At 43.0% G+C, this 12,711-nt stretch overlaps 1 protein-coding gene across 2 annotated transcripts in view; it reads right to left on the minus strand.

The window, feature by feature from the left end:
- The window catches only part of znf423 (zinc finger protein 423), a 334,445-nt gene that overhangs the window by 269,014 nt on the left and 52,720 nt on the right, over positions 1–12,711 (minus strand). Inside the window, exon 2 of one of the 2 annotated variants that reach the window (XM_060923838.1) lies at positions 4,150–4,206. In XM_060923838.1, coding sequence (XP_060779821.1) covers positions 4,150–4,206 — 57 coding nt within the window. Of the gene's footprint in view, positions 1–4,149; positions 4,210–12,711 lie in introns of both variants that reach the window. The other variant, XM_060923836.1, reaches the window with a different exon arrangement.

Consider the following 12,711-nt stretch of genomic DNA (forward strand, 5'->3'; position numbering starts at 1 on the left):
TGATGTGTCAGAAGTTCTGTTGGCCAGCCAATCACAACGAGAGGAAGTGAATAAAATAATTCAATTCAGATCCATTACAGCCCCTACTGGCCTGCACATGGGGATATGAGCAGCCTTTTTCCATCATGAATCATAGTCAGGGACACGTACAGGCTCGGACTGGGTTCATGTCTGTGTAAGGGTTTTCTCCTCAAAGATTTGCGAATCTTTTGATTTGTTTTACCAAATAAAATCTCTCGAAGTACAAGCTCCAGGATGCAACGCATGCCTATGTGTGTGCTTGTGTGGATGTAAAAAAGAGAAGAAAAAAAAAAATAGCAACCCCCCCACTTCATTAGCACTTCATCACAAAGCAAGAAAAATGCAATGTTTAACTTCACAGCTCTGATTGCACGATTCAAAACAATTCCCGCTCCTTTGAAAAAAAAAAAAGACAACGTTACATCTTTCGACATTCTGTGTCTCTCTCTTCAAACTCTCGCTTTTTCTTTCGGATTCCACCCCCAACCCTCCTGCTGTCTCTGTCTCTCCCTCGATCTGAGTCTCCAGTGTGAGACCTGGCTCACATTCTGCTTTTCCTCCTTCCCTTCTCTTCCCCTCTGGGTTTGGGAGGGACGCTTGTTTTTCTGTCTCAGGGAGCATGGAATGGAGAGAGAAAGACAGATAGATAGAGAGATGGAGGGTTGAGGTGGAGGGGTGCACCTCCGGTTCTCTCCACCAGCGGGAAAAGGCCTCACTCAGGTCCTCTGGGGCATGCAGGCAGGGGGCGGGAGGAAGGGGTCCTGCTCTCTTTCCTATAACCCCCCTTTCCTTATAACCCCCCCACCCCCCCACCCACCCACCCACCACCACCGCTCTTGCGAAACTCAACACACATTTTCCAAGAGAGCAGGGTAACTGAATTTAATACCAGGAAAAGCCTGCCAGTGTCCTTGTCGACATCATCTCCCAGGGAATAAAGGGAAGGAAAACTTTTTTTTTGTTGTTTCCCCCCTCCCCATCTTTTTAAATAAGAAATGGCGAGCAGCCCCCTAGAGCCCCGGCACTGCAGCACAAACAAACACAACAAACACAGGAGAGCAGGAACGCAAGTGGGGCAAAGGAAGGAGAGACAGCAAGAGAAAAGAAATGAGATAGAACCTTGAGGAGAAATGTGCATACAACAGAGGTGATAAAACCCCCAAACACAGCTAGCTTAAGCATGGCAGGGACAAAAACAAGGGAGCGATGGAAGACTAGGAAGAAGAGAAGAACAGCAAAAAAAGAAAAAGATGGAGGGGGGGGGTTGTTTAGTGAGAGCTCAGGGACTCCCCTTCCTGCTGGATCTCACACACACAGCGCTTTGTAGCCACACAGGACCGCAGTCAGCACCCCTCCCCCCCCACTCCCCCAGGGCCGCTTAGGAGAGGCCCACGTCATCCTGTCGCCCCCCTTGGGCCCTCTCTTTCCTACTCCATTCTCCCTGCTGAGCTCACCAACCCTTTCTAACTCACACACACAGCCACATATGCTATCACCCTATCTCCCAAACTCAGAAACACACACACACACACACACACACACACACACACACACACTTTCTCTCCAGCTGGCTGGTGCTTTCCAAATGCAGCCTTCCAACACAAAGAGTTCAACTTTAGAGAGATCGCTTGCACGGAGACCAGTTTGATGTGGCGTACAGCATCAATGCTGCATGAGTTAACCTTGTAATCATGATGCAATTGCGGCATAGACTCTTTCACCGACCACGCTGAGGAGTCAGAAGTGATTGGAGTTGAAGAAATGCACGAGGCGAGTAGAGCTTGGATTAAAAAGGCAGATCATTCGGATTCTTCCTTCGACTGCACAAAGTACTGGAATTTTCCATTAGCCAGTACCAGTTGTGTGGGTTTTGGTCCTGACTCAAGATTGGGAGTTGGTGGTACTCAGGGGCCGGGCTAAACACTGTTCACTGATGATTGGTTACATATGCTGTACCACAAGGTGTAACGCTACTTACGCCAACCTTCTTTGACCAGTGACCCGATTTTAAAGGCTTAAATTTCTTTTAAGGTTTTCAGTTTTACGCTAACATGGCAGATTCACAAGCTTGGATTTTAACCAACGCCAGAGTATGCCAGAGCATGTGCTGCCACAGAATGCAAAAGATAGCATGAACACTGTATTTTGTAGCGTTTAGGAATAAAAGCCACGAACACGCCATGCAAAAAAAAATGTGTGTTTTTATTTGGATTAGCCATTAAAAAGACTTCCAAAGTGAATGAATGCTAATGAAATTATACAATAATAATAATAATGAGATCATCAATGATGGCGTAGCTCACTCCAGCTCCGTCTAGTCCAGAAGGAACGATCTAAAGTGGGCCACCTCACGCAATAAATGTTGCAAGCTATGTACACTATATACAAGCTATATATACAGAAGTTATATCCACCCTAGGAATACCAACCTACTTGCCAGAAACAATCCAAAATGGTGAGGAACTGACCGAGAAGAAGCGATTTTTGTTGAATTGCTCATTAAGGCTTAGTCAGTCCATAACTTCATTAATAATGGTAATTAAGCAAATCTGGGTAGAAGTTATATGCACTCCAGGTACCCCGACCTTCATGCCAGTAAGAATAAAAATCGGTGAAGAAATGAGGGAGAAGAAGCGACTTGTATGGAAACTGCTCGTTAGGGCTTAATTACTCCAAATCTTCATTATTAATTGCAATTATGCAAATTTAGGTAGAAGCTATACGCACCCCAGGCAGACCTACCTTCCTGACAAAAAGAATAATAATCAGTGAAGAATTGAGGTAGAAGAAACAATTTTTATGAAATGCAGATGACGCCGGACGGATGACAAACAACACATGATGGCATAAGCTCATCCCCTGTCGGCCGGATGAGATAATAATAATAATAATAATAATAATAATAATAATAATAGGCGGCACAGTGGTGTAGCGGTTAGCGCTGTCGCCTCACAGCAAGAAGGTCCGGGTTCAAGCCCCGTGGCTGGCGAGGGCCTTTCTGTGTGGAGTTTGCATGTTCTCCGCGTGGGTTTCCTCCGGGTGCTCCGGTTTCCCCCACAGTCCAAAGACATGCAGGTTAGGTTAACTGGTGACTCTAAATTGACCGTAGGTGTGAATGTGAGTGTGAATGGTTGTCTGTGTCTATGTGTCAGCCCTGTGATGACCTGGCGACTTGTCCAGGGTGTACCCCGCCTTTCGCCCGTAGTCAGCTGGGATAGGCTCCAGCTTGCCTGCGACCCTGTAGAACAGGATAAAGCGGCTACAGATAATGAGATGAGATGAGATGAGATAATAATAATAATAGTTTCAATTATCATTACATATTCCATAAATCAAGCTTACATGCAGGTGATTGGCTGATCAGACAAAGAAACAATGTTAAAAAATCAGAAACCAGTCACTTTAACTGTCATCACTGTGATCGTTCCAGTCATCTCTCAAGTTGGTGGGAAATGATCCAACTTCCACTGGTTGCTGTTTCTGAATGTGCGGTGCAAAAATACCCTTAGTCGTCTTATCAGACTTGTGTGATCAGATAACTGAGATCGCTTTTCTTATGAGTTATAAGATGTTTGGATCTACTCCTCTGTGAGAGACAGCACACGACTCAGGGGGCCCATACGAAAATAGAATATACAGCAACATCTTTTCAATATACTCCAAGCCAAAGCAGAACATAGTCCATTTCCATTTGGGGATAAAAGACAGAAATGCGAGCTTCAGGCCGACGCAACCAATTCAAACCAGGCTATTGAGATTTTGCCAAAGAGGCAGACCGAGCTGAAGGGAACCCATAAGTCATGAACGTATACATCCACCATGTTCTGCTCACAAACCCTTAAGACAGGAAGCAGCCACAAAACCTCCACTCTAGTGTGCACCTGGTCACTGTTCTCTAGTGTCTTATGAAAATCCTTCTCTTCATCTCTCTATCCTGATCTCTTTCCCTCCCTCCCTTTGAGTGTAGGGCTACAGGCCATGTGGAATTAATATTAGAGATTGGAGTGACTGTGGGAGTTGTAGAGAAGTCGGAGGAGGCATATTGCAGGTGTGTGTGTGCGTGCGTGTGTGTGTGAGTGCTGGCTGGACGGCACCATACTACTAGTGACAAAAGTTGGGGGAATTTACCTGCTGGAGCTGAGGAGTCCCAATTTCCTGCACATTCAGCCGAGTCTGCCTCCTCCACTGCTACGGAGTGAGAGAGAGAGAGAGAGAGAGAGAGAGAGAGAGAGATAGAGAGAGAGAGAGATTAGCCATTGTTTATGTTCGTAACTGAACCACATATTATACTTCCAAGTGATGCACTGATAAAGAGCATTGTTTGCAGCAGAGCACCGTGTTAATGTGTAATATAATGTGTTGCATCTTAATGCCTGATGTACATGAAAGGCTTTTATTGAGTGCCTCTGAATGCCTGCATGCGTGTGTGGGTTCTTTGTTTGTTTCCTTCTGTACTAATTTCGGAGGTGCAAAAACAGGTAACAGCGGCAGGGAGATGAGAGGAGGAAAGTGATGATGAAGGCTTTCCTGGGCATAGCGGGGGGAAGGAAGCCCCACTGGCACACAAACAGGATACAGGCGAACTCAGCACACAATGAGCACTTACACCTCACCTCCCCCCCTTCCCTCCTGAAAACCCCCTACAGCCCCTAAGCACGGCAGCGCATTCGCACACACAGGTTATGACTAATTCTAGGCATTAAACAATTAAAAGGAATACTCCAGCATTTTTTCAACTTAATCTCCAGCCATGACATTTGCAGCACATGTATGATTACTACAAGCAAGAAACTCGACCTGTTTCCCAGTAGTGAAAAAAAAGAAGACCTGTTTACTCAAAACACACTTTCTAAAGACAGTTCCTGAAGTTTGTTGAGAAATCTGCAACCGTGTAACATCAACTGAAAACCACACCTGTTACGCACATAATAATAACATCTTTGGAAAAGAAACCCATAAGATAATAGCTGTGTCCGAAATCACTCACTCGTTCACTACTCCCTATCTAGGGAATTCTATATAGAGGACTATATAGTGAGCTCATTGGTAAAATGAAAAAAAAAACAACTTTCGGACACTACTCTGTCGCACTGTAATTTACATCATTACCGTCGCACAATTAAAACGTGCCAGATCAGTCGGCTGGTGGGTTTTTATTCAAAATAATAAATGCATGCATGTATTTTTGTGATAAATCCATATTATACTGAGCGTATTTCCCACATTAATAAACACAAAGTACTTGGTGTCTGCTGCATCTTTCAGTTCTTTCAAATCGAGGCTGAATCCTTTCTTCTTTGCCGCTGCCTTTTATTAAATCAAATTTGACGCTTTTGATTAATTCCTCGCTCTGCACTGTAACTTTTATTCTTGTATTTCATCCGTCTTATTCTATTTTAGCTTATTTTCTATTCTCTGACTATTTTTAATTGTACTTGGATGTCTGTTTATAATGTGTTTCTTTCTCCGTCCATTCACCCCAACACACTACAATATTATTGCGATTTTCACGCCACAATTTATAAATTTGTCTCGTGCCCGTTGTCTTGTCGCTGCACCGGGTGCTCCTCTCTGTCGTCGGCCATTTTTCTTTCAGCGCGAACGCAATGCATGATGGTCTATATTGCTTGGTTAGTGACCATTGGTTGTACACTACTTTTCACGATACATTGTGGGATACTTTGAGCGCACTATATAAGGTGTAATAATTCTCACTGTACATTCGGACAGCACTACAAAATAGCGAACTCACTATATAGTCCACTATATACTGTAGTGAGGAGTGAGTGATTTCGGACACAGCGTCTTATCCGAGCTGTATGTAGTTTTGAAACACTGGATCAAGACAGTAAAAAGTGATTCTTAGGGTTTTGTGGTGATCATGTAGCATCAGAGCTACACAACTACACTGGCAACACATAAGTACACAATCCTCTCTCTGAACAAGTAGTCCCTCTCTAAAATTACATTACATTATATTCAGTGGTGTAGTCTACTTTTTTGCAGTGGGTATACTCAGTGCTTGCCATGCAACGCCCCCCCCCCGGGAAAAAAATTTATACTCACACACACATACACACACACACACACACACATACATGAACTTATTTTTAAAAATTCACCTAAAACCATTTCTTTTTTTACCATCCGGTCACAAAACATGTAATCTTTAATGAATGATATGTTAAAAGATAACTTTAATTTTCTGAGATGTAATAAAAATATATTTATATGCCAAAGTCAAGCCTATGAGTTCCAAAATGATGTCTGTTACATTACTTCTGTTACGATTGTCCATCTCGCGTCTGTTACAAATTAATTACAATCTAGCTCTATACCATGTTAATCTTATTGAAAGAATGTGTATGTTTATTCTACTACACATGTTTATTAATTATATTTGCTAAAACATCACCTTCCTATGTTTCAAAAAGTAATTCTACATTGTTAAAATTGAGAATATATATGTCCACAACACTTCTGTTACGTTCTGACTTTGGCATATAAATATGTTTTTATTACATCTCAGAAAATTAAAGTTATCTTTTAACATATCATTCATTAAAGATTACATGTTTTGTGATCTGATGGTAAAAAAAAGAAATGGTTTTAGGTGAATTTTTAAAAATAAGTTCATGTCCCCATTTCAGTACCCATAAGCGTGGAATCACTCATATATATATATATATATATATATATATATATATATATATATATATACACACACACACACACGTGTGTGTTGTGGCTATTCTGTTGTACTCATCCATCTTGTAACTGTCCGATAACCTGAAAGCAACACCTCATGAGCACCATCACTGCCTAATGCATAATAATATGCATCTTGAAACTGGTTTTGTGTACAGATCTACTGTATGCAAAACAAATGTGGTTTAAATGTACAAAATTTATAAAATTTTGATTCACTGTTCAACTTAAGATAAGTGGGCTTTTCCATCATTGTTTTTTTTATTTTTCATGTATCAAGAAAATTTGACATATTGACATGTAAATTAAACACATATCACACAATAATATATTTTTAACATATTAAATGCATTTCTTATTTCTTATCTATTCAGCAGTAGTACCTGTTCTGCAGTAGGCCTAGTCAAAGTATGAGGACACTTCTGAAAACACTGAAATAGTGTCGTTTGTTTTCGTTTCATGATTTCGCATCAAGGCAACAGGCATCAAACTACGTAGCTTCGTATGACCTGTATGCTTTCCCCTCTATTCTGACCTCATTTGACTGGCTACATACACGACAAGTGCAGACGGCTGGCTTGACTGACATAGCAACAGTTGCTATGGGGGGCGGAGCTCCCGGAAGGGTCAATTCTCTGCTCTTGGATCAACTCGCAATGCCTTGAGTGCTGAGTCGGGCTCTGTCAGCGTCTTCTTAATGAAGCCCATAGGATTTGAATTGAATAGGCGCTTGTAGCGCTAAAGCGCGTTTGGTGGACACAGGCATCTAGGAATGGAACTGTGGAACATTCATCTGACAATGTTGACGTTGGTTTGGCCAGTTCAAATAACGAATATATTTTTCGGTAGGTGTATGCGCATACGCAAATCACTGAGCTCTTCAGTGAGTATATGGAAATCGCTGAGCTTTTCCAGTGGGCATACGGCGTATACCTGCGTATCACGTAGACTACACCACTGATTATATTACAGGCATTTAGCAGACACTCTTATCCAGTGCAACAAGTGCAAAAGTCAGGTACAAGAAGTGACGAATTTCTAGGCAAGAGCTTGTTAGTACTTACAGTAAATGTGCTACAATTGCCCAAGATACACTGCAGTACTCCCAGGAGATAGGAAAAAAGTATAAATGATATAGAGATGAATTAAAGTAAAAATTAACATAAACGGGTTTCAATAAGATGTTTAGCCACCACAAGCCACCAGAACAGCTTCAGTGCACCTTGGCATCGATTCAACAGCTGCCCTTAGACTTCCATTTTAAGTTGGTTCGATGAAGCATGTTTATTGTTCTTTTCTCAGTACTGGGAAATGGAGCAAGCTTTTTGTCTGCTATAATTGTACATCCACGACAGGTGTGAAAGATAGAGATAAAGAGTGTTTGTTTAAAAGTGCATACACACACATGGTACGGTCATTTCTGGGTCTACACAAGCAGCATAACCAAAGTGGCTTCAGCACACAATTAAGTGTTTGAGCTCCACTTTGAGGATTACAGGCAAGAAGCTCGCTAATGATCTTCACAGGGGGTGAAGACAGTCATTAAGAGATCAAACTAGCCACTAGAAATGAAAATTAGCATTGGAGAGGAGTGTACACAGGAGAGACTGAGGAAAAAAAAGGCAGAGGCTTGGACAGATTAAAAGATGGGGTAAGACATACAGTATCACTGAAAAGTTTGGACACCCATACTTATACATAGTCAAAATACGGAACCTATTTTCTACATTTTAGAACAATACTGAAGACATCAAAACTATGAAATAACACATGGAGCATATATGGAATGATGTGGTGAACAAAAAAGTGTAAAAAAATTAAATATGTTTCGTATTTTAGATTCTTCAGCGTAGCCAGTGTTTACCTTGATGACGCTTTACACACTATTGGCGTTATCTTAACCATCTTCATGAGGTCGTCACCTAGAATGCTTTTCAGTTAACAGCTCTGCCTGGTCAAAAGTTAATTAGTGCGATTTCTTGCCTTCTTAATGCGTTTGAGATCAAACAGTAAACAGTAAATAATAATACAATAAACAGCGGGCGGCACGGTGGTGTAGTGGTTAGCGCTGTCGCCTCACAGCAAGAAGGTCCTGGGTTCGAGCCCCGGGGCCGGCGAGGGCCTTTCTGTGTGGAGTTTGCATGTTCTCCCCGTGTCCGCGTGGGGTTTCCTCCGGGTGCTCCGGTTTCCCCCACAGTCCAAAGACATGCAGGTTAGGTTAACTGGTGACTCTAAATTGACCGTAGGTGTGAATGTGAGTGTGAATGGTTGTCTGTGTCTATGTGTCAGCCCTGTGATGACCTGGCGACTTGTCCAGGGTGTACCCCGCCTTTCGCCCGTAGTCAGCTGGGATAGGCTCCAGCTTGCCTGTGACCCTGTAGAAGGATAAAGCGGCTAGAGATAATGAGACGAGATGAGACAATAAACAGCCCTATTCCACGACTATAGTATTCCATATTATGTCCAACATCCATCATTACTTTAGACACAAAGTGTCTCTTAATTAATAAAAATAAAGCAAAGCCATTGAATTAGAAGATGTGTCCAAACTTTTGACTGGTACTGTATATATATATATATATACACAATGCCCTCCACAATTATTGGCACCTCTTGTAAAGATTAGTAAAAAGGGTTGGAAAAAATGCACCTTTTGGCGAAGGCACTTCATCTCACACTGAAACAAGAGTGCTCTGAGAGCACAATATCCTCCGCTGGCAACTATGCCATAACTCTGGTACAATGCGACCAAATTTAACGAAATTACAATATGTGTAGTACCGACATATAACAATGCGTCTTGTCAAGTTTGGTGAAATTCCTCCACAAATTGTGAGAGGAGTTGATTTCCGAAGGAAAACACACTCATGAAATTGTCAAACTATACTTTTATTAATCAAGGGCTGTAACTCTGGTAAAATGCGACCCAATTTAATGAAATTACAATGTGCCTATTATCGACATACTATACAACAAAGAATCCTGCCAAGTTTTGTGAAATTGTGAGTTGATTTCAGAAGGTGAGTACCCTTCCCGGGACGGATGGACGGACGGACGGAAATCGCCACGGCATAATCCACCTTCGGGCTTTTCGGCCAGCGGGGGATAAAAATGAGAAAACTCCAACCTTTAATTGAAACAAATTTATTCAGAGGAAATCAAATCTCTTACAAAGGAATAATTATTTTTAACAAAGACACATGTGTAACTAGGGGTGGCACGGTGGTGTAGTGGTTAGCGCTGTCGCCTCACAGCAAGAAGGTCCGGGTTCGAGCCCTGTGGCTGGCGAGGGGCTTTCTGTGTGGAGTTTGCATGTTCTCCCCGTGTCCGCGTGGGTTTCCTCCGGGTGCTCCGGTTTCCCCCACAATCCAAAGACATGCAGGTTAGGTTAACTGGTGACTCTAAATTGACCGTAGGTGTGAATGTGAGTGTGAATGGTTGTCTGTGTCTATGTGTCAGCCCTGTGATGACCTGGCGACTTGTCCAGGGTGTACCCCGCCTCACAGCAAGAAGGTCCGGGTTCGAGCCCTGTGGCTGCCCATAGTCAGCTGGGATAGGCTCCAGCTTGCCTGCGACCCTGTAGAACAGGATAAAGCGGCTAGAGATAATGAGATGAGATGAGACATGTGTAACTATTATTGGCACCCCTGGAAATTATAGTGAAACCAATGTAACTGAAGCACGTTTCCCATTTAAATTGTACATGTTTGAGTTGATGGGAGTGTGTAGGAACTTTCAAGCTGTAATCCATGACTTCCATCAATGTCACCAAAAGGTGGATTTTTTCCAACCCTTTTTACTAATCTTTACAAGGGATGCCAATAATTGTGGAGGGCTCCGTATATATCATATATATGTACAGACTTGGGCGGCACGGTGGTGTAGTGGTTAGCGCTGTCGCCTCACAGCAAGAAGGTCCTGGGTTCGAGCCCCGGGGCCGGTGAGGGCCTTTCTGTGTGGAGTTTGCATGTTCTCCCCGTGTCCGCGTGGGTTTCCTCCGGGTGCTCCGGTTTCCCCCACAGTCCAAAGACATGCAGGTTAGGTTAACTGGTGACTCTAAATTGACCGTAGGTGTGAGTGTGAATGGTTGTCTGTGTCTATGTGTCAGCCCTGTGATGACCTGGCGACTTGTCCAGGGTGTACCCCGCCTTTCGCCCGTAGTCAGCTGGGATAGGCTCCAGCTTGCCTGCGACCCTGTAGAAGGATAAAGCGGCTAGAGATAATGAATGAATGTACAGACTTTTTATCAAGGTGACAAATCAAAACAAAACAATAAATAATGTCCTTCCTGTATTATAACTGTTATAAAGCCCAGAGTAATGCAATGTAATATATTTATCTTTTTCAACCAACACAGCGAGACAGGAGAAGAGAGAAGAGGTTGTGCTTCAGCTAAACGAGTCTGTGGTTAGATGTGCTCCTACTGGCACAGGACATCATGGCAAACCACTTCCTGCTCTGATTGAATCGAGGGAGGGGGGGAACACAAGCAGGAACTGCACTGTCTCTGCAAGCTATGCTGCATTCCTTCCACATTATCATAGCCTTAATTACACACAGACACCGACCCTCTCTCTCTCTCTCTCTCTCTCTCTCTCACACACACACACACACAGACACAGAGCAGGGTCGAGCATATTTCTTGGACTCTGTACATTGCTGCCTCCCAGTCTGTGCTCAGCAGGGTGGCCGGTGCTAATTCAGCTCTAGGTTCACACTGTGTGTGTGTGTGTGTGTGTGTGTGTGTGTGTGTGTGTGTGTGTGTGTGTGAAGCCAATGCTAACAGGTCTCCATGTTTACGCTGTCAGAAGGCTGCAGCCCCCACTCCACTGCACATGGCCAAAAGGACCGGCCAGTTACCGCACACAAGGTTCCTCAGCCCAGAAATAACAGCACGCCTCCTCTGAGCTCATTTAAGCTGGCGCTATACAGTGCATCCTAAATCAATCTCTCTCTCTCTCTCTCTCTCTCTCTGTGTTCCGTTCATTTCTCCTCTTCTTTATATTCTCTTTATGATGTTAAAATTGTGCATTCAGTTCATGCACTCACAGGTTTCCTTTTGGTTTTGGAGGTGGCATGCTCCTATAGTGTGTGTGTGTGTGTGTGTGTGTGTGTGTGTGTGTGTGTGTGTGTGTTCGCACAGTACTCCCAAAAAGCATTACAGTCCATATTTCTCGAGCTGCTCTGCTGGCCTGGCTGACTCAGACGCCTTGCTGGAGTATTTTTCGGGAAAGGCACCATGCTGGTTCTTCTGGTTAACGCTCACTCTCTTGTTCTCTGCTGCGCTGGGTTAGTCCTTCCTCCCCCCGGCTTTGTGGTATGCTCCCTTTAGTCTGTAAAGTCTCACACTGCGTGCTTTTTCTACTGCACAAAATATTAGAACTTTTGGCACCATTTTCACTTTTCCATCAGAAGAGTAAAGATTCCTGGTGTGTACTTTTTGCCACCTGTTTAAGACTGGCATGAACAGGAACTAATGGTACTTAGGAGTGGAGCTGTTCATTTCTGATTACTCATGCTACACGCAAATGCCAAATAAAACAGAATTTGGTTTGCCATCACTATAAGCCATGAAAAGCAAGTTTGCGCTGTTTTCTTTTTCAGCATGCACAAAAAGATTACATTCAAACTGAACAAAAAGCACAGCAACACAAATAATGGCTTTTATCATGAAGCACATCAGGAACCAATCAAACATACAATCTTTTCCTCATTTTTGGGGCTGCTACTTCAGCCGGGTTTAACACGGGATTTTTTTTGTACAATAACTTTTTTTGGTTGAAATTAAAATTGATTTTATCTCACCACAGTGTGGATTTTTCATCTTGCTGATAACAGCTGATGAAATTGAATAACCCATCATCAACAAGTCTTTGTACGAGACTTTTGATTTTAGCTACACTACCGTTCAAAAGTTTGGGGTCACTTTGAAATGTCCTTATTTTTGAAAGAAAAGCACTGTTCTTTTCAATGAAGATCACT

This window comes from Neoarius graeffei, chromosome 6, assembly GCF_027579695.1.
Source record: "Neoarius graeffei isolate fNeoGra1 chromosome 6, fNeoGra1.pri, whole genome shotgun sequence".
Taxonomy (NCBI): domain Eukaryota; kingdom Metazoa; phylum Chordata; class Actinopteri; order Siluriformes; family Ariidae; genus Neoarius; species Neoarius graeffei.